The sequence below is a fragment of the Zootoca vivipara genome, chromosome 17, assembly GCF_963506605.1.
Source record: "Zootoca vivipara chromosome 17, rZooViv1.1, whole genome shotgun sequence".
In the NCBI taxonomy this organism is placed as follows: domain Eukaryota; kingdom Metazoa; phylum Chordata; class Lepidosauria; order Squamata; family Lacertidae; genus Zootoca; species Zootoca vivipara.
In genome coordinates, this window is record NC_083292.1 from 32,103,744 (window position 1) to 32,130,452 (window position 26,709).

The 26,709-nt window shown below is 47.6% G+C and overlaps 1 protein-coding gene across 6 annotated transcripts; it reads right to left on the reverse strand.

The window, feature by feature from the left end:
* Positions 1-1,028: 1,028 nt before the first annotated feature.
* B4GALT3 (beta-1,4-galactosyltransferase 3) lies at positions 1,029-22,653 on the reverse strand. 6 transcript variants are annotated; one of them, XM_060269798.1, is made up of 7 exons: positions 22,517-22,653; positions 19,623-20,077; positions 12,092-12,327; positions 10,115-10,305; positions 8,481-8,603; positions 3,871-3,975; positions 1,029-3,426 (listed from the first exon to the last, which is right to left on the reverse strand). In XM_060269798.1, the coding sequence occupies exons 2-7, from the start codon at positions 19,873-19,875 to the stop codon at positions 2,829-2,831; spliced, it is 1,506 nt and encodes a 501-aa protein (XP_060125781.1). In that variant the 5' UTR covers positions 19,876-20,077; positions 22,517-22,653; the 3' UTR covers positions 1,029-2,828. The 6 variants fall into 6 exon arrangements, with proteins under 6 accessions (XP_060125781.1, XP_034954084.1, XP_034954086.1 ...); XM_035098193.2 differs by having other exon boundaries at positions 19,623-20,080; XM_035098195.2 differs by having other exon boundaries at positions 19,623-19,930; positions 22,517-22,652.
* Positions 22,654-26,709: the final 4,056 nt, after the last annotated feature.

Sequence of the window (26,709 nt, forward strand, 5' to 3'; positions counted from 1 at the left end):
TTTTAAAAATTGTTGCCATATGCATAAAGCTGAATGTGCACTAGTTAAATGTGTGTTAAGTTGTGGGTTTAACTTGCAATGCAATGGTATACATGTGCCTGCTCAGAAGTAGGTGTCCGTTTGCAACAGGGCTTCTAGGTACGGGACTGCGACATAAATTATTCTAGCAAATAAGATCAGCATCGGCTGCTGTTGCTGCTTTGTTTGCGAATGACACGTAGCTAGTTATCTCCCCCTGGATTGTGCTTCCTTTGCAATGAAATAAATGGACGAACTACTAACATAATGAATATGGAATTCAATATGTAAACTAAGACCACATGCAAACTTCCACTTAAAAGCGATATGGTGCGACTTTGAACAGTTGCGGCTTCCTTCAAAGAATGCTGGGAGATGTAGTTTGCGATCATAATAGGACACTAGTACTGGGAATTATTAGCCTTCCAAAGGACATAGGCATTCCACAACCAACTCTGTGCCCTTGCTTCTTTGGTGCAGGTAGAGGTTCACCAGGTGATTTCTGGCCCCTGGGGGGGTGGGAGCCACACCTATTCTACCTGTCCCACAGCTGATCTTTTTATTGGCTGAAGCCCACATTCCCTCATTGCAGCCTTCCAGGGGCTGCATATTGGGGGATTTGGTGTGGGGCAGAGGCATAAGTGGCTGAATTTGGAGGTTATATTCCAGCCACGCAAAAGCCAGAGGATTCTACCCCTACCCACACATCTCTCCACCCTCCTAGCAACATTGTTCAAGGGCAAGGGCACACAAGGAGAGTGGGCCTGGAAGAGACAGTCCCCAAGGGCCAACTAGAGGCGGCCTGGGGGGCACATGAGGGCTTTGGCCCGGAGGTTGGCCACTCCCTGCCTGCAGAGGGCCAGGGCAGCCGCTCTTAACCAGGGAAGACAGCTCACTCTTTTCCTCTTTAATCCACAGACCATGTTTTTATTTCATTAAAAAAATCGGTTTATCAAAAACTGAGGCAAGGGACAGCAGCTACAGCAAGAGAGAGAACGAGGACTCCATAAATAGAATAAATAACTACACACCACTGCCAACAGCTAGAGCGATTGTGAGACGCACACCTGCGGAGAGGGAGAGGAAAGGGCCTTTTCTGAGGCTGGGGGGGGCAGGGGGGGCGGGCACAGGTTGCAGGCTGGGACCAGCCCTGAGAAAAATGTGTGTGTGAGTGTGTAGAGCTGGAAGAGGGCATTGTGTAATGTCAACTATATCGCTATAACTTCCATTCACGTGAAGTTTTACGATCTATCCCCTTTCCAGCTTATTTTGATTTTAAAAACCACCATGATTCAGCAGCTACAGAAAGTACAGGGCTGATCAAACCCCATTTCTAATGGTCCACATAGGCCTTTTTTTCAGGCAAGGAAGGGGAGCCAAGGTGCTAGAAACAGCCTGGGAGGGCAGGCATCCAGCGGGCACCTCAGCCTATTTGGGGTGGGGATTAGGGTACCAAAATGGCACTACGCCATTAAAAGGGAACCCCTTGGGAAGGAATATATTGCACAACAGCCCAAAGTTGAGAAGAAGCTCCACTTTTGATCCAAAAATGAACCTAGGCCACCTTCACGCCATACATTTAAAGACCTATCGTACCATTTTAAACAGCTTCCCCCAAATAATCATGGGAACTATTAAGGTGCCGAGAGTTGTTGGGAGATGACCACCTGACCTTCCCCCTCACGGAGCTGAAATCCAGAGTTCCCTGTGAGGAGGGATTGAATGTTAAACCCCTTGTGAGGTGAACTAGGGACCCCACAGCAACCCTCAACACGCCAAACGAACCACAGCTCCTAGAATTCCAAAAGTGGCATTGTAATGCTTTCAATGCGTGGTGTGAACGTGGCCCTAATCCTTGGACATAAAAAACAGGATTTGTTGCTTGGCTCAGAATGAATAAATAGGTTCCAGCGTCCAGCTGTGTCCAGCTCCAGAAGACGTGAGAGGGGTTGGTTCAGAGAACTGCAGAGAGACTTCCAATTCCCTGCTAGGAGGTGGTTTGACTGGAGGGATGGACGGACGACGGACAGATCTCTCTCCTACCAAATGTTAGATTCACCACCAGCACCTCGAAAGCCTGGCTAAGCAGGAGATCCCCGCCTTTGCCAGCCTTTTGAAGAAGCCACTCAGCAGCGCCAGGCTGTGGAGTGCCCTCTTCTTCAAACCAGGCAGGGAAGAGGCCCCCATCTTTCCACCGGGACAACATGAGCCCAAGGGCTTTGGCAGGAACTGCCTTTGCTTCCGAGAGAGCCTGGCATCAGCGACAGGATGGAGCTCAGTGGATGTGCCCTCCTTCACTTCAACCATAGGCAGCCGCCTCTTCCCCCTGTTCTGTCGACTGCCTCCGACAAAATCCATTAGCACGCAAATGTCACATCACCTTAATGACCTCCTTTAACGGTACAGCACACCCCCGGGCCCCATAGAGCCAGCCCCAAAGCCAAGGGGGTGTGGCTGCGCAGCAGCAAGGCCTAACTCTTCTGCAGAAGGTGGGTGGCACCTCTGAGGTAGGGCCAAAGTCTTCGGGAGGAGACGACACCGCAGGTGGAACCAGGAGTCAAATCGCTAAGGGATCAGAATGTGGAGTGTATTCCCCCTCCCCAGTGGAAATTTAACTACCATTTCTTGCCCCTCTCAGGTCTCTCTCCATTGTCCAGTCCGGGTTTGTTGGGCCCTGCTGACCCAGCAGACACAGAGAAGGCAGCCCAATGGGCTCTAGGCCACAGCCTTATTATTATTGCAACTCCTACGATTGGTTCTAGAGGCTTGAGGCTTGGCTGTGGTGCCCACCGGCTTGGACTGCACCCGCCCTAGCCAGCGCTTCCTGGGCCAGTGTGATTGCTCATGGGCTTCTGGACCGGGGAGGCAGGGGTCTTGGAAGACTCTGCCTCCGCTTGCCCGGGTAGATGCTTCCCAGCATCCTCTGCTTCTCGCTTCGCAGCTTCCACGCTGGGTGCCTCTGCCAGGACGGCCGTTCTGAGGATTCCTGGCCTGGCGCTGCCAGCCACTGCATGGGGGGCTCCCACCTCCCGCTCCACTTTCCCCGCTGTGGGGCTGGTTTTCGTCTTCTCCAGTTTGGGAGCCCCCCGCTCTCCCGTGGCCGAATCCAGCAGGGCCTGGATGGTCCCAAAGGGCACTTCCCCCCAACCCATGGCCCGGGAGAGTTTGGCAAACGGAGTCTTGCGCAGCATCTCCTGGCGGAAGTCGTGGTTGCTGCCGCTCGGATAGTTCCTGCCGCCGAGGCTGGGGATCGAGCCCTTCCCGCCCCGGGTGGCCCGAGGGTTGGTGCCGATGTCGGCCGTGATGTTGGTGTAGAGAGGCTGCAGCTCCTTGGAAAGGAGCGTGTACGAGAGGGAGTTCATCCCGTCCTGCGTCCAAGCCCGGTGCGTCCTGATCAGCAGGTCAAACCTACAGGGTTGGGGAGAGAGAGAGTGAGTGTGTGCGCAAGGTCACATTTGTGCCATCCATTTAAAGCACTATTCTGCCCCCGGTCCTGAAAGACCTACGATGGCTCCCAGGACCATTTCTGAACGCAATTCAAATTGTCACTGCTGATGTTTGAAGTCCTAAACTGGCTCAGCACAGTATACCTGAAAGACCATCTCCCCTCCCATCGTTACAGAGAACCAGGCAGAGGGCCTTCTCGGTAGTGGCCCCCCCTACCTGTGGAAAGCCCTCCCATCAGATGTCAAGGAGATAAACAACTACAGAACATTTAGAAGACATCTGAAGGCATCCCTGTACAGGGAAGTTTTTGAAGTTTTATTATGTTTTTGTATATGATAGAAGCCGCCTAGAGTGGCTGGGCTCTAACTGCAGGGAATTGGGGGGGGGGGAGAGGAAGCAGCACACCTGTGTGGATTCTCCTCGTTGCCTTTATCTCCCTTATGCTTCACCATCTTGTAGTGGCCGACAGAGACAGGAGGGCGTGAGATCTTCATGCCGGCCAGGCGCACCCTGGAGACACAGAAGCAAGAAGGCCAAATCAGGATTTGCTAGCCCGGCCCTATCAATAGCCACAGCGGAGCAGGTGCCTCAGGCAACATGTTTAGGAGTGCGGGGAGTGGTGGCGACAACAGCATGTCCACCGCCAACCCCCCTTTGTTGGAGACCAGAGCTAGGTCTGCCTCAGGCCTGTCACACAGCAAGCCAAACTGCTCCCTGGGACAGACTGTCACTAACATGTTACACTATTGCTGGAAGCATGGGAGAGGCTGTCCATTAACTACCAACTACCCTGTCCACACCACACATTGAAAGCACCACGGCAACCCTTTCAGCAGCCATGGCTTCCCCCAAAGAATTATGGGAGCTGTAGTTTGTTAAGAGTGCTAAGCTCCCCCGGCAGAGCTACAGTTCTCAGGAGTTCCTTGTGAAGCGGGATTGGCTATTAAATCACTCTGGGAATTGTAGCAGTGGTCTCTTAACAACTCTCAGCACCCTTAACAAACTGCCGTTCGCAAGATCCTTTGTCAGGAGGGAAGCCATGACGGTTGACGTGGTATAAGAATGCTTGAAATTTATGGTCCAAGGTGCAGATGTGGCCAAATAAATGCACAGACAACATGCTGCCTTAGGAACAGTGGGTGATGCTGTCCCACTGACAATGTTTGATAAGAAGAGTCAACTGCTAGGCCTGCCAGATTCTGTACACAGAATGGGGAGTGCGAGAAGGAAGAGAAGGGGACACCATTTTGGTTTTTTGCCTCAGGGAGCAAAATATCTTGAACCAGCGCTGGGGATTTATAGTCAGATAGATTGGGCCTCTCCACAGAGACGTCAAACCTGCTGTGAGGTCATGGACTCCTGACCAATCAGGAGGTGGGTAATGTGCATTGCTGCGCTAAACATCCTCCCTCTCTTTTAATGCCAACACTTTTGTGCAGGGAATTTTCCAGAAGCAGAGCGTAGGCACGCCCTCACAGCCAATTCCCTCCTACCCCTACCCACTCGGGTCTCTCTCAAGCTTTTCCTTTATCTTCGCCCAAGGTTAAGCATTCCACTGCCGTTCCCTCGCAGCAGGAGGTGGAACAGTTGCCATGGCGACGCACAGTCCTAGTCAAATCCTTTGAAGAGAGGCACAATTTGGGAGCCAAAATGCTTCCCTGGGCGAGCCTGTTGGAACCAAGCACCAATTTTATTGATCCTTTGTTATCCATGTCTCTTAGTTCCACCTCCACCTCCTCCTTCTTGCCACCCCTCACTGGCAAATCTTAAGATTGTAACCTCTCTGGGGCTGGGATCCTGCCTCTTTCCCAGGGCTCAGGTGTTGTTGTTTTTGCAAAGCGCTGATAGCAAACCTCTGGCCCAGGGTGGTTGTGAATGTGGCCCTCCAGGCGTCTCTATTTGGCCCTCAGAACTCTCTCCACAGGTCGTACCTTGGCTGCAGTTACACTCTCTGAAGGAATAGGCCGTCAAGGCTCAAGTGGCCTTAGTGGCGCTGAGTGCCTTCTATTAGCTTCAGCTACTGGAATCTGTCTCTGGACAGGGACAGCCTAATTGGATAATTCTGTTGCCTGTGCTCTGGTAACCTCAGAGCTGGACTACTGCAATGTGTTACACATGGGGCTGCCTTTGAAGACCATTCGGAAACAGCAGCTGGTGCGGAATTCGGAGGCCAAAGTGCTGACTGGGGCAGGACAGTCTGAACAGATAGCGCCAGTTCTGGCACGATCGTCCTGGCTGCCAATTGGTTTCCATGCAAAATTGAAAGTGCAGGTTTTGACCTATAAAGACTTCTGTAGCTCAGGACCCCAATACCTCAAGGACCGCCTCTCTCTTCCCACGTGAACTGACCCGGACCCTGTGAACATCATCTGCAGTCCTTCTTCGTATGCCCCCTCCACAGGAGGTTCAGAAGATGGCAACACAATACTGAGCCTTTTTTGTGGTGGCCCCCTGCTTGCAGAATGCTCTTTCCAGAGAGGCATGGGTGCCAGGTACCCTGGCTTTTGGCCCTTAATTTGAAGAAGAGCATTGTGGCCTCTTTGCGTGAGGTGGGATCGCTAAGTCGTGGTCTGCTTTATCCATTTAATGGTACTTTTTGGATTTTTATTGGATGTTCCTAATCGGTTTTAATGTAAGTTGCTTTGGGTCCCCCTGTGATAAAAGCCACTAACAAATGAAATAAAGACTACACCTCATTGCCCTGCGCTACACCCTCCTTGAATGGAAAGCCACAATTTCCAAAGTTATTTTTAGCCATCCATCCGTCTTCTCAGGGAACTCTGGGAACTGTAGTTCTCTGAGAACAGGGCTCTCCTAACAACTCTCAGCTCCCTTAACAAACTACACTTCCCAGGATCCTTTGGGAATTGAATGTTTAAAGTGGTGTCATAGTGCTTTAAATGTATGGAGTGGATGTGGCTCAATTCCTAGTAAGTAGCTCACCAGGTTGGTGAGGTGTTAGGTACTCAGATTCTAATGTTTGCAGGGATAGATTAAGTTTATATTCTGGTGCCTCATTAGATAATTCTTTTAAAGGTAAAGGTAAAGGGACCCCTGACCATTAGGTCCAGTCGTGACCGACTCTGGGGCTGTGGCGCTCATCTCGCATTATTGGCCAAGGGAGCCGGCGTACAGCTTCCAGGTCATGTGGCCAGCATGACAAAGCCACTTCTGGCGAACCAGAGCAGCACACGGAAACACCGTTTACCTTCCCACTGGAGCAGTACCTATTTATCTACTTGCATTTTGACGTGCTTTCGAACTGCTAGGTTGGCAGGAGCTGGGACCAAGCAACGGGAGCTCACCCCGTCACAGGGATTCGAACCGCCGACCTTCTGATCAGCAAGCCCTAGGCTCAGTGGTTTAACCACAGCGCCTCAAAAATTCTGGACATGCATTCTTTGGGATCAAATACACAAAATTAAAGCTTCACATCTGTTCCGTACAAGAGCACAGATCTTTGGATTATAACCAAAGCTAGTTCTATTCAGAATAGCTCCATTGAAGTTTAAAAAATATGGATAATATGGGCACAACCCTCACAAAACATTTATAGCCCCCACCTTTCCATTTAAAACCTCATTGTTCTGTGCAGTTCCCCTTTCCACCTTCTCTCACCGTTGCTGAGCTGACCCAACAACATCTCACAAGAGGACCACCCCCCCCCAAGTGTTGGAGCATTTGTGAGCATCCCATGGCATCACAGACGTTCAATTTGCCAACAAGTTCAAACCCTAATGCGACAAACACATGGGATTACTGAGCTGGGCGCGTCAGCAGGCTTGCTGCAATTTCTCACCTTACCTGTCTGCTGCAGCCCAAACCGCCACAGCCTGCGTGGGAAAAATGAGCATGCAGGGATCCGACAGCGTGCACAAGGCGGGGTGGAAGAAAGAGATAAAAAAGAGATGATAATGAAGGCGATGAGAAGGAAAACAGCACTCCAGTTGCTGTTTGGGAAGTAGGGAGCGGAACAAACAGGGGCTGGGTGGGAAAATCAGTGCTCCAAACACCAGTCTTGCAACAGGCAGGGAAAACTACAATGCCAAAGAGTGCAAACCTATCAGCTGCAGCTACTCTTCCCACCGACCATTTTTAGCCTAAAAACCATGGCTACACTTATGCCACAGTTCTACACAATCGCAGGAAGAAAAAAAAGCACAAAGAATGATTATCTGGCCCGGAATTTAAGAATCTGAACTGCTTCTACCGCTTTTTATTTATTTCGCTTTCTCTCTCTCTCTCTTTTTTTTAAAAAAAGCCAACAAGTTTCTAGTCCTTTTTAAGTTTGGTAGAGTTGCCTCTGAAAAAATGCACAGGTCAATGCTTTCTTCACAGGCACTGTAAGATTGCCAAGAGGATAATCTGCCCATCTAGTCCAGCATCCTGTTCTCCCAGCAGCCAACCAATGCCAACAGGAAGCCTGCAAGCAGGAGCCGAGTACAACAGCAACTTTCCCTTTCCAGCAACTGGGATTCAGAAGCATTACTGCCTCCAACTGTGGAGGCAGAGCCTAGCCATCCTGGTTAGTAGCCATTGATAAGTCTTAACCCTTCCCCCCCCAATTAATTTTGTCCAATCCTATTTTGAAGCCACCGAGTTGGTGCTCATCACTGCCTCCTGCAGGAGAGAGCTCCATCATTTAACCATGCACTCCTGCGGTTTCCGGAGATTGGCGTGCAAGGTTACCAACAGGGTTTGAACCACAGAATCCTAGAATTGTAGAGTTGGGACCCTGAGGATCATCCAGTCTGACCCCCAGCAATGCCGAAATATATAGCGGTCCCATACAGGGGTCGAACCTGCAAACCTTGGCGTTATCAGCACCATGCTCTAAACAACTGAACGAACCACCGCCAACCCCTCAGCTACAGTTCCCGCTGAGTCAGGTGCCCAAAACAAAAAAGAGCAATGCATGTTCTAAGCGAGTGGGAGAAATGGTTGCAGGGCGGAAAGCAGAGGGAGAAGAGACAATGGCCACCACGGAAAGAGAGGGGTGAACGAGGGACACTCACCTAGTGGCGATGTCGTCGTCCTCGCCTCCCCAGCCCCAGTACTCGTTGGGGAAGCCATTGATCTTTAGGTACTGGTCCGGGGTAAGGGCCGACACACCACCAAAGTACTGCGAATATGGGAGGCTGGAGTGGGAAAGGGGCAGAAGAGGAAATGGAGAGAAAGGGCAGCATTGTTAGTAGTTTTAAGCGACACTATGAAACCCCTGCACTAGGTATTTCACAGACACAGGATGGGGGTGGGAAAGGATCTTGACAAAAATTTGCAAAGCATTTGCTGTTTCGCATGTGCTAGTGTACTGCATATAGATGGAAAGTCCTACCCCAAATCAAACTTAATTCATATTTGGTCCACTTGACAACGATGGTATTTAAGTTTTCGGGTGTTACCATCGAGCAGAGTATGACCTGGAGCGCAAATACCAGTGCTCTGGTGAAGAAGGCCCAGCAGAGAATATATTTCCTCAGACTTTTAAAAAAACAAGCTGAGTGAGAACAAGTTGGTGTCCTTCTACCGAGGCTCCATAGAGCGCGTTCTTACATACTGTATCTGTGCTTGGTTTTCCAGCTGCACAGTCATGGATAGGAAAGTGCTCCAGAAGGTCATAACCACAGCCCAAAAGATTATCAGTCATCCCCTCCCATCTCTGGAAGAACTATACAGTTCCCGTTGCCTCAAAAAAAGCAAATAATATTTTTCAGGATTCATCTCACCCTGGATATAGTCTTTTTGCACCATTGCCTTCGGGCAAGAGATACAGAACAATTAAATCAAGAACAAATGGATTTAAAACAGTTTTTATCCAAGAGCTATAGCCATCTTAAATGCTGCAACTAAATAATATGATCTTGGGGAGTTGTGATGGGTGTGTGTGTGTGTGTGTGTGTGTGTGGTTGTAATTGTGTTTTTTTTTGTTTTTTATGTGATGGCATTCAATTTCGTTGTAGTATGAACAATGACAATAAAGTATTCTATTCTATTCTATTCTGTTCTGTTCTGTTCTGTTCTATTCTATTCGAAATTACTTTTGGGTGTAGTTTGGATATTATTATTTTTAACTGATTCTATTAATTTAATGAAACGGAGTGAGCGCCCTCCAAGTGCTACCCTCAAAACACAAGAGCTTTTTGAGGAGGAGTGTCAGGACCTGATTATGTTTTCTGCTCATGTTTTGAAATAGCCCAGAAATGGTGAAAGCTAGAGCACTGAACATTTGGCACAGATTTCGGACAATTTCATTGTCTGGAAAAACCAGCCAGTGTGGTTAAAAAGACTCAAGGAAAGTCAAGGCAAGGATCATTTCCTTATTGATTGGTTTCCCTTTATTCAAAATATGTTAATAGTTCTAACAAGGAAACCACCTCACAAACATGGCCAGCTCTGAAGAGACAATAATTTCAGTATTTGGCATTCACTTTTTTTCTCTTTTTCTTTGGAAACCTGTTGGATTCTGCACTTGTTTTTTTACATTTTCTAATGTTGATACATTCGTTCTGCTCTTGGTTGTTATGTGATGTATAAAAATTAATACATATATTTTTTTCAAAAAATAGTAACACCACGGAGCCAGCCCTGAAGACAACCACCCATGGTGCTATCAGGGAAGTCCTGCCCTCCCCTATCCCTGCCTTCTCACTTGTAGCCAAACTTGTTCATGGCGACAGAGACGTGCTTGGGACTCCACGGGTCGCAGACGTAGAGATTGTGGTCGTTCTCCGGAATGAGGTCAACATCGTGGAGGAAGAGGCAGTTCCACTCCTCATCCTTTAGGGCTTCCTTCACGCCCACATTCAGCAGTTTGGCCCGGTTGAAAGTCGCATTCCCAGCCTACGGAGAAAGAAGCAGGGTTGAGCGGGAAGAGTTGGTGACAGGGCAAGGAGCAAGACTCATGAGGCCCTGCCCTGTCACAAGGCGGCTGCCTCAGTTGTCAGCAGTGCTAGAAACTCAAGAGATATGAGCTCAGTGCCAAATGGCTCCTTACGACAAGGTTACAGTCGCCAGAACAGGAGGTCTAGTTGCCATTTTGTGGGGGGAGACGGCTCTAAAGTCTTATTTTTCAAATGATGGACTGACTGTGTTTGATTCTCAGTTAAACATGTGGCTAGTTCAGACAGCAACCTTGAGCTAGGTTAAGAGCTCTGAGAACTTAAAGAAGAAAAGAAGTCCACGTATATATTGGCCTCTTCCGACCTTTTCTTAATGGTGACTGCTCCTGCTCAGGCTGCCCAGAAGAAGCATCTTGGTTCCCGAAATTCATTCCGATTGTGCAGATAAAATGTACAGTGGTGCCTCGCTTTATGAATGCCTCGCACAACGAAAAACTCGCTAGACGAAAGAGTTTTGCATTGCGCAAGGCATTCGTAAGACGACAAAATTTTCTATGACCGCCGCTTCGTCTTACGAAGCGCGGCCATAGAAAGCGGCAAAGGAAGATCAGCTGTCAGCGAGGGAAGCTGACAGCTAATCTTCCTTTGCCAGGGGGGACGGAGCCGAAACGCGGCGGTGCGGCGGCTGCCCCTGCCTGTCTTCCCCTCTTGCCTGCCTCCCCCGACACGGAACTCAACTTCGGAGGTCTCCGAAGTTGCACTCCGTGCCGGGGGTGCGGGGCGAGAGGCGGCAGCGGGGGAAGACCTTCTGGGGTGCGGGGCGAGGTGCGGGCCTGGGGTGCGGGGCGAGAGGTGGGGGCGGGGGAAGACCTATCTATCTATATCATATGATATTTTAGGGAGCAGGCTAGCAGGCGGGGCCCATTGCTTACATCATAGGAGCCTATACAACACAAAACACTGTTGCTGTACAGGTGAAACTCGGAAAATTATAATATCGTCAAAAAGTGCATTTATTTAAAAAAAACTTGTTTTTTATTTTTATTTTTATTTTTACAAATGCTTTCTTTTGGAAATTCCACAGTAATAAAACAAATAGTTACAATAATACAAAAATAAACATTGCTATTGCATTTCATTAATTCCATTCCATTTATACAGCAATTGGAATTTATAACAATTTATAACATTTATAACAATTACAACAAATAAAGGCTTGCCATATCTTGCTTTGCATGTCATGCATCTATCTCATATATTGGTTTCACCTTCCGTGTTTCTCATATTATAAGACACGTCTTATATTTATTTTTTCCTCAAAAAAACACACTATGGCTTATTTTCAAGGGATGTCTTATATTTTTCCTCCTCCTCCTGCCGCGGCCAGCATTGCTGCTGCGCCTATCACTATGTCTTATTTTCGGGGTATGGCTTATATTCCTTGAATGCTTAAAAATCCTGCTATGGCTTATTTTATGGGTATGTCTTAAAATATGAGAAACAGGGTTTTAAATTGCGTTCCTGAAATAAATGCACTTTTCGACGATATTCTAATTTTCCGAGTTTCACCTGTATGTAGGTTTTATTTTATTTGCTTTTTATCTTATATTTTGGAAATGTACATCCAGGTTTTCTTCCTTAATTTTTTTTGGGGGGCCCCAAGAGAGTGGGGCTCTAAGCTATAGCTTGTTTAGGTTATACGTAAATCCGGCACTTCCCCCACCCCTGGGTTGCATTGAATCCATCTCTCTTTCACACGCACACAAATCCCAAACAAACGCACGCACCTGATGAACCACATAGATCCCATATTGCAGCTGCTGGCGCTGGAGGAAGGGGTGCAAGTAGTAGAGCAAGTGGCGCAGGTGCATCTCCCGGTTGCGGTGCGGGATGATGACGGCTGTCCGGGAGCGTGGCTCGCAGGCGGAAGGGCGGTACCTGCCCCCGAGGCCCACCGCCGGGTTCTTCTCTTGGATCTGCTCCAGATTCGGCACCTGGCTGAAGCCCACTGTCAGGGGGCCAACTGAAATGAGAGTCGGTAGGGTGAGAGGAGAACAAGAACAGAGTAAAAAAAAAATCACATGCAGCCAGCTTCAAGGCTTTGGGCTCTTCCAGCGAGATCCGCTTGACTCATCTCTCTGGTGCAGCGTTCCAAAATCCCCAAAGAACCTGCCCAAGTTTCTAGTCTTCACGAGGAGGCATGCAGGAATACCCAAAACGAAGGCCTCTATCTAAATATCTCTTAGGCAGGGAGCTAAACTAACCTTTCCTTCCAGGACGCAAGGAGACTCTGTGCGTGTCAGGTGTGGCAATAAAGTTTTAAGCTATAAGCAGGATTTCCCAGGAAAAAAAATGGAACGAGAGATGTGCACGCAAAGACAAGGATAACAAGCTGTTAGGAGCAAATGTTGCTTTGTCCCCATGCCAAGGACATCTGGGTCAGGGATAATCCCACAAGACTGTAGAGAACACCCTCGGCATCTTTCCTTTATAATAAAATAAGTCGGAGCCATCTGGGTCGGGAGTTGCTGCTCTTAATATGACTGCAGCAGCCCCAGGTGGACAGCGCAACGAGTCAGGAGCATGGGAAGCGCACTTTAAACTGAGTCAGACCCATTGGTCCATCTAGCACAGTACTGCTTGCACTGGCTGGCAGCAGCTCTTTGGGGTTTCAGATGGGGGACATTTCCAGCCCTGTCTGGAGATGCTGGGGATTGAACCTGGCACCCTGCCACCGAGCTATGGCCCTTCTGGCTCCCTGCACCACTGGAGCTGCCATCACTAGAAGAGGTATCTGTGGGCATCTCAAGTCAAGGCACCATCACCACAGGCCAGCATCCTCCAGACCCAAAGAAGTCATGTGACACCAGACAGCCAATCCTGTGCCACTACCCACTATAAAAGGGTTCCAGGCCTGCCACCCTCTTCCTAATCCAGGTCGTTCTGCTGAGGGAGGTCCTCTCTCTTACATTCTGTTCCACATCCACACTGTAAATATGAAATATGACACCACTTTAACCAGTCACAGCTTGCCCCCAAAGAATCCTAAACAACCTGTAATTTGTTAAAAGTGCTGAAAGTTGTTACCAGACGCTCCCAAATCCCTCCAAAGCTACAATACCCTGAATTCCCAGGGGAAAGGAATTGGTTGTTAAACTACTCTTGGAACCGTAGCTCTGGGAGTGACTCAGAATTGTTTTATGTATGAGCATCCAGACTCGTTGAAATTCATGAAGCCCAGCTGGTAATCTCCATTAATTTCAACAGATCTAAACTCTTGAGTAGAACCTGGCTGTTTAGAGTTAAAAACACTTTGAGTTTTTTACCCTCAGGTGTATAAATTTTAGGAAATAAAAAAATAAGCTTCATACAACTCTACGTTCCTAGATCTTCACTACCCAAACACTGTTGCTATATATAATCACGCATGGTATCATTTTGGCGCTATTAACATTCTTACCGTTAGCTCTGTTTTTAACCTTAAAACTATTTTCCTGGATATTCTGGGCTTTTGCTTTAAGGCAGGGATGAAAAATACATCTTCCGCCTTTCACTTTTCTATCGACTTTTGGAAGTTGTGTGTTTCTTGAAACCAATCTGGCACAAGTGGATGGGTTGCTATATTATCTTCTTCCTATTAGACTGCACTGTCAGCTTAGATCTGAGGTACTGTAGCTAACATGGCACCCATTATGGTGCCCTCAAGTTCCCCCAACCTCACTCCCATTCTCTCTTTTTTTAAAAAATAATAATAATAAGGGAGGGTGGCCTGCTTATCTGTTGGCCTGCAGTCCATTTATTTTGCTGTGCCTGTAAGCATTTTGCCTCTTTGGATGTGTGCGAGAGACTCACCAGTTTTTCCATCTGTGAAATGGGTACCTTGCGGTGGCCAGAAGTTTCTTAAATTTCCAAATGTGCCCCTGGGCCCCTAAAAGTTGAGGATTCCTGACCTAAGTTAAAAATATAGATTGCGATCCTATACACACCCCAGGAGTAAAAGGTAAAGGGACCCCTGACCATTAGGTCCAGTCATGTCCGACTCTGGGGTTGCGGTGCTCATCTCGCGTTATTGGCCGAGGGAGCTGGCGTACAACTTCCAGGTCATGTGGCCAGCATGACAAAGCCGCTTCTGGCGAACCAGAGCAGTGCACGGGAATGCCGTTTACCTTCCCGCTTGGAGCGGTACCTATTTATCTACTTGCACTTTGATGTGCTTTCGAACTGCTAGGTTGGCAGGAGCTGGGACCAAGCAACGGGAGCTCACCCCGCCGCGGGGATTCGAACTGCCGACCTTCTGACCGGCAAAGCCCTAGGCTCTGTGTTTTTTTTAAAATAAATTTTTATTGATTTTGCATAATAAAGAAAAAAAATACACATAATATTATCCCCCTTCTTCCAACCCCCCTCCACGAGTCCCCTCCTGCCACGAGAGAGTCCCATGAAAAGTGGGCAGTCGAAGGTGGTCCATTTTATAATTGGGTTTGTCCCCCCCACCCTCCCTCCCCCCCAGAACCTCCTCCTGCCACCAAGAGGCTCTAGGATGACAGGGAGAGATGCAGGCGAGTGTCCACCCAACTATCTATCTAAACATACATTATTAATAAACAAAATAAACAAAATAATACACACTGAATACTAACACACATTAAACACTAACACCAAAAAATATATACCTTATCATTTTTCCTAAACATTATCTCAGGGGCTTCCCCAGCCCCCCCCTTATTGATTTTCATTTTCCAAATCACCTTTAACAGTTTACGTTTATAATTTTTACAAACTTTTCCAATCTCATTAAACTTATATTTATCTATTTAGCCAATTTATCTTATTAATTTTTATATTTATTATCCCTTTCCATTCCCTCCCTCCCGCCGCACCCCAGAACCCTCCCTGCCACTGAGAGTCCCCAGAATGCAGAAGACAGGCAGGGGGTGGTTCTTTTCCAGCTGAATCTTCCCCCCCGTCCCCCTGTCCCCCCCATTCCAGAACCCCCCCCCCCGCCACCAAGGGATCCCAGAACGAAGACGCCCAATAGGAGTGGAGAAAATACCCAGCTATCCCTATTACCAAACAATTTTCTGCATACTATGCTAATATTCCCATTTCTAATCTAAAAAACGCTTAAAACTTAATTATCATATAATTTTCCTCCCTTGCCTAATTTTTTCTCCAAGAATATCCATACATTTAAATATTCCCTTATTTATTTTCTTATTCCATTTTAAATCTTTTCTTTATAATTTAACCCCTTCTTCCCCTGTTCACAGCATTTCCCTTCTCGATTCAGCAAGCTCCAAGGTCGACTCACTAACCAGTTTCATGAACCATTTTAGCCATCCTTTATACATATCATCCTTTCCCATTCACGCCACTCCCTTTTTGTAATGCTTTACATGCCCAAATTTTCCATTCCCTCCCTGTTGCCCCTTTCTTATTCGAACGATCTGTTCCTTATGGTTGATCTTCTCCAACAATCTTTGTTCCTTATGGGAATTCTAAAGTCCAAACATAATTTGCACTCCCCCTTCCATGGGGGCACTGTTTCTCTGAAATACTTGATCGAAGACTTTTCCCTCTCTCTTTTTTCATAGTAAACTTCCTCCTGATGCAAAACTTGGCATACTTAGAATCATAGAATCATAGAGTTGGAAGAGACCACAAGGGCCATCCAGTCCAACCCCCTGCCAAGCAGGAAACACCATCAAAGCATTCTTGACATATGCCTGTCAAGCCTCTACTTAAAGACCTCCAAAGAAGGAGACTCCACCACACTCCTTGGCAGCAAATTCCACTGCCGAACAGCTCTTACTGTCAGGAAGTTCTTCCTAATGTTTAGGTGGAATCTTCTTGTTCTTGTTCTTCATTAGTTTCTTATTTAGACTCTTCATCCACCATTTTTTTTACCCTTGTCAACTTGAAGAAGTTGTTTCATCTCTTCTAATTGTACATTGTCTTCATACATTCCAATTTTAAGTTCCCATAAGAGTCTCGGAGTTCTTTCCTTGAATCCAGCTGCATACTCGTGTGTTGACATTTTTCATAATCCTCTCAAGGACACAGTGTTACACTAAAGAACAGGAAGTGGTTACATCTCCTCAATCCATCGCCATTTTCCAAACGGGCTACAATATATCCTCAGGTAGAAAAAATCAGTTACTGTACTTATTTCCAAATTGTTATTGACCGAAGGGAGCTTTCATAAATAATCCTTAAAGTTCAACTTGTCAACATTGTTTCAACTCTCCCTCCTTTCACAGAGTCCGGGCTGTTGATTCCAGCGGCAAAAGGAGACTTTTCTCTCCACAATTTTCCAAATCGCAGGGATTTTACTTGATTACGCGCTTCTCCCCCTTACCCTGCCACAAGAGGGGAGTTTTAGCTCGATTCTTGCAGGTACATACACACAAAGGATCCAACTCTATCCTGGCATCGGGCATTTTTAAAATGTTTCTTATGGCAATCATTAGAAGGAGATCGGCTTCTGTTTTTTATAACTTCTCTTCCGTGATCAAATTTCCCCAAATTTTAAATCCAAAAAGTCCAATTACTCATAGTCCAATCTTTACTGAGATTTTCTTAGAAGAATTGACCGCCTCCACCTTCCGGTCACGCAGCTTCGTGCTTTCAAAGTAGCGATCTGTGTCTGTCTGCTGCGGTTCCACCACCTCGCTCTCGGGGGGCTTAAACAAAGCCAATCCGGGGAGGGGAGAGCCCGCAAATGGCGCCCGCCAGACGATCTGTCCCCAAAAAGCTCAATTTGGGGCTTTTGAGGGGGGTTCGTTTCACTGGAACGATTCCCACCTCTGAAGTGCCGAGGTCCGCAGCCAACCGGAAGCCTAGGCTCTGTGGTTTAATCCACAGTGCTGCTGCTGAATCCAGTAGGACTGAGTTCTGGAAATTGTAATGCACTGTGCTAAATGATGCATTTTGGCTGACATGCCGGGGACCACCTGACTGATGCTCGCAGCCCACTGGCAATCTGTGGACCACAGTTTCAGAACCCCGGCCTTAAATCACGTCTAGGGAACCTGTGGGCCCTCCAGATGTTGCTGGACTCCAGCTCCCATCAGCCCAAGCCAGCATGGCCAAAGGTGAGGGATGGTGGGACTCCTAGCTCAGCAACATCCAGAGGGCCACAGGGTCTTCACCCCACCTTGAAGGAGTGATAACTTTGGTTTGCTCAAGTCACTGTTGTAATTAGTACACAATTATACTATGTAATGGCGGGGCTGTCAGTTTGCATGCCATTTTTACAGAGTGCAGAAGGACAAGCCCCTGCCCCAAGGAGCTTACAGTCTCAACGTCTAACAAAGGGGAAAGAGAAGCAATGAGTAGCAGGGAAATCACAGACAGTTGACAGGTACTGCTTGGAAATCCTGCACACGCATCCCTGGAAGATCAGCCCCACTGCACTCAATGGACTTACATGTGAGTAGACATACACAGGGTTAAACTGTTCGTTGCAACTGGGAAGGGAGTGGGGGACATTTCCCAGCCCAATGACTACATTCTGTTCTTGGCCAACTCTTGAGGGCCGCATGCCAGTGGTGGGTGGAGCAACACACATTAATTCCATCCTTGTGCAATAGGCTAGCTTCTGCACCTGCTCTCTCAAGCCCTTCTCCATCCACCCTCCAGATAAGAAAGAGGCAGAGTTCAGCCGGACCAAAACTGCAAGGAAGGTGCAAAGCAGGGTGGGTGAGGAGTGTGGCCTGGGGAGAGTTCCAAGGGCCGTTCAGAGAGGCCCAAAGGGCCGTATTTGGCCTCTGAGTGTGGGATTTCTGCCCTGCAATAGGGATTCCACAGGAAAAGTGATCAAGCTCATACACAGCAATATGAAGCTGCTCCTTCAGCAACTTTGAAAAGGCTCAACCACTTAATGGGGTGCCATGTGATCTACTAATTAAACATTTACCCAGGCCCAAGCAGCAGACAAAGAGACTGCCAGGCATAAAGCTGTGATAACCGCCTTATCTTATTTATTTTTAAAGTGGCTTTGCCAGACTTTGTAATCTCCCATACCCCCACCCCACCCACATTTTGTGCCTGGGTTTTAATCCGGCAATATTGAGGTTTAATGGGAATAATTTTCTCTGCGGCCTTAGAGAACATAAAATATTTTGGAAAACAAAGCAGAGGACTTTTTCCAGCCTGAGGGCCACGCTCCCTCGTGGGTAATCTTCTGGAGGCCACATGCCAGTGGAGGACAGAGCTAGAGTCAAAAGTGTCAGGGCAACAGATGCAGCTCTTAATTTTCTACTGTTGGCTTCATTGCAGCCATGCAAAAGGCCTCATCTGCACTACGGATTTAAAGCAGCAAAATACAACTTGGAAACTGCCGTTTGTTAAGGGTGCCGAGAGTTGTTAGCGGACCCCTGTTCCCCACCCAGAGCTACAATTTCCAGAGTGTTTTAACAGTTAATCCCTGTTCCCAGGAAACTCTAGGAACTGCGAGGGGAATAGGAGGGGTTCCTAACAATTCTTAGCTCGCTTAGCAAACGGCAGATCCCAGGATGCAATGGGGGAAGCCATGACTGTTTAAAGTGGCATAACAGTGCCTTCCATGTATAGCACAGAAGCGGTCAAAGTCAGCATTTTTCCTCACACACACACACACACACAAACCCCTCTCCATCCAGGCAAGCAGAAGGCGTTATCACAATCCAAGAGCGAACGCACACAAGGAGGGCATGGAGCAGGCAGGGCTGGTGTGATGTGCAACTTGGAGAGAGTAGCAAGGGCCAGACAGAGACACATGGAGGGCCACAATCAGTCCCTGGGTGCAACATTCCCCATCACCGTTTTAAAGCCGATTGTGATTCTCTGTACAGCGGTACCTCGGGTTACAGACGCTTCAGGTTACAGACTCCGCTAACCCAGAAATAGTACCTCAGGTTAAGAACTTTGCTTCAGGGTGAGAACAGAAATTGCACGGCGGCGGCACGGTGGCAGCGGGAGGCCCCATTAGCTAAAGTGGTACCCCAGGTTAAGAACAGTTTCAGGTTAAGAACAGACCTCCAGAACAAATTAAGTTCTTAACCCGAGGTACCACTGTATTCTAGGACAGGCATCCCCAAACTTCGGCCCTCCAGATGTTTTGGACTACAATTCCCATCATCCCTGACCACTGGTCCTGTTAGCTAGGGATCGTGGGAGTTGTAGGCCAAAACATCTGGAGGGCCGCAGTTTGGGGATGCCTGTTCTAGGACAAGGGAGACTCTCAAGCCCCTCGTCTGTAGGAACCTACATTTAACCACCCCTCACCCTGTAGTTTTGATCTCCACACTGAGCAATGTGGTCATAGGCCTGACTCACTGAGGTACGGCGACCGCTCCGGGCAGTAGGGCAGAGACTGAGTGGGGCTCCCATAGCGGGGCTGCTGAGGCAGGAGGCTGAGGTTGGTGTAGACGTCGTGGGTCCGGGAGTAGTCGAAGGACGGGTTGGCGTCGTGCCCAAATATCGAGGCCAAGTTCCGGAATCCACCAAAGGAGAAATAAGCCATGAAGGCAAACTGGAAGCCAATGAGGAGAGCCAAAGTGCAGGGCCGATCCAGGAGCCTTCGGAGCATGGTGGGGTGGGGGGCAAGGTCTTCTCCCTGGGCCTCAGAAGGACGGCAGTCGCACCTGCAAGAAGGTAGGAGAGCACATCTCTGAAGACCCGTTCCTGCGGAGCAACAGGGGGAGAGGGATGAAGCTCAGGGGCAGGTCATCTGCTGGGCATGCAGAAGGTCCCAGGTCCTTGCCTCTCTTCCTTGCCTTCAGGTTCTTGGCCTGCTGAAGATGATGGAAACAAAGTAGGGAGGGTAGGCATGGTGGAGTGGTTAGAATGTCACACTCAGCCATGAAGTTCACTGGGTGACCTTGAGGTCGGTCACCATCTCTCAGCCATAACTTACCTCACGGGGTTGTTGTGAGCTTAAGATGGGGAGAGGGAGAACCATGTACACCCCCCTTGAAGGAGAGGTGAGACAAAAAAATTGAAATAAATAAATAGAGTTGGAAGAGACCCCCCAAGGGTCACTTAGTCCAACTTCTTGCATTGCAGGGGTTGGACTGGATGACCCTTGGGGTCCCCTTCCAACTCTACAATTATTTGATTCTATGAAATAACATTATGGACTAGCAACCTGTTGGCAAGGCTGAATGAAAAAAAAAATGATTAACCAACCTCAGAAATCTTCAATGAACTGACAGCCTTGCTGTTACTTTATACGTAATTTGCTATTGTTATAATTTTTGGTTATAACAATAGTAACTGGCAACAAGGCGTCAGGTTTCCTTTTCGCCCCCTTACAGGCAGCGCCGAGAGGCGGCTTTGCAGCGGGACAAAAGAGAAGTGGCGAGCACACACACACACACACACACACACACACACACACACACACACACCAGCTTTCCCAAAGAGGCACCGTGCTGCCCAAACCTGTCTCAGTTTCCTGCAAACTGAAACCTACGACTTTTACCGGTTAGGGGAAGCAGATAAAGTGCACAGGCCCAAAAAATTGATATTTCGCCCCATTCCTCTCTGGGAGCCCCAGAAGCTTGGGGCAGTGCACATGGTTCACCCATCACCCCCCCATTTTATCCTCACCGTGACCTTGTGAAGGCGGTTAGGCAGCGAGAGAGAGAATCTGAATGTTGTGCAACTGGTTCAATGTCACCCAGTGTGGTTGGTGGGTTGTGGTGTTCAGCCGTCCCTGGTCCAAGTCCAACCTCTATATTTATGAATATGAAGGTTTGCATAGGAACGTGAGAACCACCTGGTAGATCAGGCCAATGGCCCACCTGGTCGAGCATCCTTTTAAAGCCACTAGGGTTAGTAGCCTTCAATATCTGCTGAGGGAGCAGTTCCATAGTTTAACTACGTACCACATCCTGCATTTTGGCACTAAGGAATAAACTGGACTCTCACATGCAATGTTCCTGAGCAATTCACACACCGAAGGGTTAGTTTAAGGTTAAAACAGTTGCATGCAAAGCTACACGGATATCACAATTCCACACAGGCACGTAACGGTTTGGGGGTGCAAAATCCAATTCCAAAAAGGGGTGTTTGTGTGTTAAGAAACTAAGATTCTAGACCTCATGTTTCCAGAGATAGGCTAGAAGAGCACTTTGGGAAATGTCCAAAAGCTGGCAAAATAAGGTTCGCAGTGGCAGAGCACAGGGCTTCCATTCCCTGCATAATCTCCAGATTATCGGAAGCATAATATGTCATACGTCATCTTCAAAGTGTCAGAATAAGCTGTGCAACAAAGACACAGTTTCATCTGTGTTTGGTCCTAGGAAACTGGCTGAGGGAGGAGAGAACAGAGGAACCCTCTGGGAGCAGCATAAACTAGGCACGGCAACATTTTAGCACTCTCTGTTTTAACCCACCACCTCCACCACCTTTTCTTATCTACCCTCCCTCCCTGTTACTTGAACAGAAAGGAATAGACCTGTGTAACTCAAAAGCTGGCGCAGTTCATTCTGAACGCAGCAGGTTCAAGTAAGAACTCTCCATCTTGGGGCTGCCTGGCTCCCCCTGCTCCTTTTCCCGTCCCTGCCTTTTACTCGGACATCCCGCAGAAAATTAAAGAGCCCTGAATAACTCAAAAGGTAGCACACTTCCCTTTGAACACAGCTGGATCCAACAACTTTCCTTTCCTTTCCTCCCCTCTCTGACCTGCTTTCACCTGTATACATCCTGGCGTGATCGACTCACCTGTCCTCCACCGGGTCCCTTCCCAATCTCTGCTCTAAGCAACTACCTCCTTATAAAGCCTCGCCTTTTAAATCCCAGCGGGATACAGGTATGGATATCACACACACATCTCTAAATTATTTCGCAACGGAAGCACCAGTTTCATCCTGCTGCTAAAAAATCTGGGATGATCTCTACACAGAACACAGCTAAAGCTCAGTTGGCAAGGGAGGGGGGAAGGAGCCCAAGCCGAGCCCCTCCCCCACCCTTTCCCCTTCAGGATCCCCTTCCCAATCCAATCCCCATAGAAACGCCGGGGGAAAGGAGGGCGCGGGGATTTGCAAGAGGCGCCCCCCGTCGTCTCCCTCGCCCAGGTGCAAGGCTCAGCGCCACCCTGGAGCCCAGGTGTCCGTGTGGTAGAGCCTCTTCCAGCGGCGCCCACCCTTCCTGCAAAGAGCGCACCCACCTCGGCACCCAAGGGCGCGCGCCTGCCCTCTCGCACCTCCTGCCCCGCCCTTGCTCACCTGGGTGCTGGGAGCCCTCCGCGCCAGGAACGCCCGGCTCTTAACCCCACCCCAGAATCAGAAACACCACCGCCGCCGCCATCTTCAGTAGGTAAAAGGAAAAAAAGGGAAAAAATGGAATTAAGGGGCGGGATGCTTTGGGGAGGGGGGTAAGAGAAGGGCCGGTGACGTCGAATAACAGGGCAGGCCGGATACTCCTCCCTTTAAAGCGCCCTGCGCGCGGAGGCAGATGCAGGAAGCAGAAAGTCCGGGGGGAAGAGGGCACGGTTGCAGAGATTTTGATCCGATTTGATTTTTTTTGCAGTATCCCCCCCCCCGCGCGGCGGAAGTTCCAGGATTTGGTTGACCTTGGACGTTTGAGGCACGGCGGCGTCCGAAAGGCGAGAGAAGACCTGAGCATGCACAGAGTGCCCGTTTTCCTCCTCGCCTGCTGCCACCGCGCTAGCAGGAATCGGACCCTACTGCATGACAACACTGGCAACATAGGAAGGGACAGTTATAGATGCACACTCTCTTTGGATAAAATACAATGATATTTGGAATGTATTTACACATTGACAATTATGTGCGTATTAGGATAAGAATTTATGCAAGTAAGGTAATACGGTATAACAGTATTTTTTCATCATCACTCATTTTTTACTTTCCCCCCTCTGTCTTTTTATAAATGAAATTCTAATATTATTATTAATAAAAAAAGGAATCGGACCCTACTGACAGGGTGGGGCTTTTGGGGGGGGGGAATACATAAGGACCATTCTTGAATAAAAATGCTCCATTTGCTGCATGTTACTCAGAAGTACGGTAACTCCTTCTGGCATCAACAGGTTTTAAACCCAGGGTAAGAGGGCGATAGGACTGCAGCCTATAATCCTTGAACAGAACAGCCAGAAATGTCAGGAGCATCACACCCACACCCACAGAGTTTCTTCTTTATATCAACTTATGCCAACCTGATGCCCTCCTACTCCCTTCAGCCACAGCCAGCTCAGCCAATGGTCAGCGATTATGGGAGCAACAGCTGGATGACCCCACGGGTTCCCTTTCCTGCAGGTTAGGGGTGGTCCCATTGACAATACTTTTTTTCTGTTCTCCAGCCCAGAATGGATCATCTTTGTCTTTTTCTAATATGCAATTATATTTATGGGTTTTTAAAAAAATACAACATTTAATTCCCCCCCCCCACTACCACGTGAGTTAGTCAAAGCATGTGTAATTGATAACACATCATGGTCAGTGAAGGATTATACAAAAGTATAGTTACTTGTGTTCCTGGGAGTCTTGGAAGTTTATAAGCATTTTTTAAAACAGCAGCTCAAGAAATAAAATTAAGCCAAGTAGCATAAAATTTATTCAGTTTCTCATTGTGTTTTTTTCCTCCAACAATTGGTCAGCTTTTCTATCAAAACCAGTTCCTAAATTTGTGCAAACCAAGCTTCAATAAGTCCATATCCAATGATCTCCAGTATCTGGTTATTGTGATGTGTGCAGGAATCATGAGAAGGAACAAACAAGTCTATCTTTAAGGTCTTGTGTATCTTCTGTAAAGATGGAAAATAGAGCTATTTTAGGATCTGTGGTGGACTAGATGACCCTCAGGTTCCCTTCACAACAATTCTGATTCTATGGTTACTGATCAGGCCAACTTTGTGGAGTATATTTGTCCAGAAGGAGTAAACACATGGACAGGTTCTCCACAAGTATATAAATGATCCTATGCCATATCTCCAACGATGATGATGATAATTTATAACTTATGATGTCTATGTTTAATTTACTTAAGAAATATGGATGCATATGCCAATCATCTTTGTTTTTGATTGATTTTACATCAAAAAGTTTAAGTTGGACCAAAATGGGGAATTCTCATCAGCCCCAGGCAGCACAGCTAATAATCAGGTGTGCAATAGTTGGGTGGCTGATATTGGCCATATTCACACCATGCCTTTAAAGCACTATGATACCACTTTAAACAGTCCTGGTTCCCCACCCCTAAAATTATGGGAGCTGGCTTTGTCAAGAGTGCTGATAGTTGTTGTTGTTGTTTAGTAGTGTCTGACTCTTTGTGACCTCATGGACCAGAGCATGCCAGGCACTTCTGTCTTCCACTGTCTCCCGCAGTTTGGTCAGACTCAGGTTGGTGGCTTCGAGAACACTGTCCAACCATCTCGGCCTCTGTCGTCCACTTCTCCTTGTGCCCTCCATCTTTCCCAACATCAGGGTCTTTTCCAGGGAGTCTTCTCATGAGGTGGCCAAAGTATTGGAGCCTCAGCTTTAGGATCTGTCCTTCCAGTAAGCACTCAGGGTTGATTTCCTTCAGAATGGATAGGTTTGATCTTCTTGGAGTCCATGGGACTCTCAGAGTCTCCTCCAGCACCATAATTCAAAAGCATCAATTCTTCGGCGATCAGCCTTCTTTATGGTCCAGCTCTCACTTACATCACTACTGGGAAAACCATAGCTTTAACTATACAGACGTTTGTCGGCAAGGTGATGTCTCTGCTTTTTAAGATGCTGTCTAGGTGCTTTTCTCCCAAGAAGCAGGCTTCTTTTAATTTTGTGACTGCTGTCACCATCTGCAGTGTTCATGAAGCCCAAGAAAGTAAAATCTCTCACTACCTCCATTTCTTCTACTTCTATTTGCCAGGAGGTGATGGGATAGTTGTTAGGACACCCCTATTTGCCTTATAGAGCTACAATTATCAGAGTTCCTCTTCCCTGGGAACATTGAGCACAAATAATCATGAATGCACAATAAAAAGGACGCCTGGATGGGCTCTTAGCAAATCGAACTCTTCCTGGACCAGAGTCCACTTCAGTAGATGTGTGAAGGTTTATATGAAGGTTGGCAGATGTAGATACTGTATATAGGCTACTTAGACGCGAGCAGATGAATATGATGGGTTTCAATCTGCACTTTTCCTTAATGAAAGCCAGCATCTCTGATCTCTCCAAGCAGATTCTCAAGGTATCCATTCCCTGAGGGATAAAGTGGGACAGGAGAGAACATGAGAAGAAACATTTGTAAGCCTGTTGAACAAGTTTACATTTTGTAAGTGAACAAAATAAAAAAAATCCTTCCAGCAGCGCACCTTAAAGACCAACTAACTTTTTATTTTGGTATAAGGTTTCGTGTGCATGCATACTTCTTCAGATACACTGAAGCAGAAGTCCCCAGGCGCTTATGTAGGGAAAGGGTGGGGGGGTATCACTCAGAAGGGTGGTGGAAATGGGTGATTCACTGACTGATAGCTGTTGACGACTGTGAATGACTGCAAATGGTCTTGCATGAAAAAGCAAGGGTTGGGATGGCTGAAGATCGCTTTATCATGTATAATGAGATAAGAATCCTATGTCTCTGTTCAAACCAGGTCCCTCCATGGTTTTGAGCTTGGTGATAAGTTCCAATTCAGCAACTTCTCTTTCCAGTCTATTTCTGAAATTCTTTTGTAGTAAGACAGCTACTTTGAGATCTTGTATAGAATGTCCTGGGAGATTGAAGTGTTCTCCTACTGGTTTCTCTGTCTTGTAATTCCTGATTTATGTCCATTTATCATTTGGCGTAGGGTTTGGCCCGTTTGTCCAATATAGAGAGCTGAAGGGCACTGTTGGCATTTGATGGCATACACAATGTTAGAGTTAGAGAACAAGCAATTAAATAGTCCTGAGATGGTATGTTGTATGTTGTTGGGGCCAGTAATGGTATTGTCCGGGTGTATGTGGCAGCAAAGTTGGCATCTGGGTTTATTGCAGGCTCTGGTACCAGTGTCCATGTTAAGTCTGGTGGTTGTATTATTGTGGGTGAGGAGTTGTTTAAGATTGGGTGGCTGTCTGTAGGCAATGAAAGGTCTTCCTCCCAGAGTTTGAGAAAGAGAGCTGTCATTGTCCAGGGGAGGTTGTAGATCTCTGATGATGCATTGTACTGTTTTAACTTGGGAGCTGTTTGTGATAACTAGTGGTGTTCTGTTATTTTCTTTTTTGGGTCTGTCTTGCAGCAGGTTCTCTCTAGGTATCAGTCTGGCTCTGTTGATCTGTTGTTTAACTTCATCAGGTGGATATTTTAGTTCTAAAAAGGTTTGCTGTAGATCTCTTAGGTGAAATTCTCTGTCTGTAGAGTTGGAACAGATGCGGTTGTAATGTAGGGCCTGGCTGTATACGATGGATTGTTTGGTATGTTTGGGATGGTAGCTAGA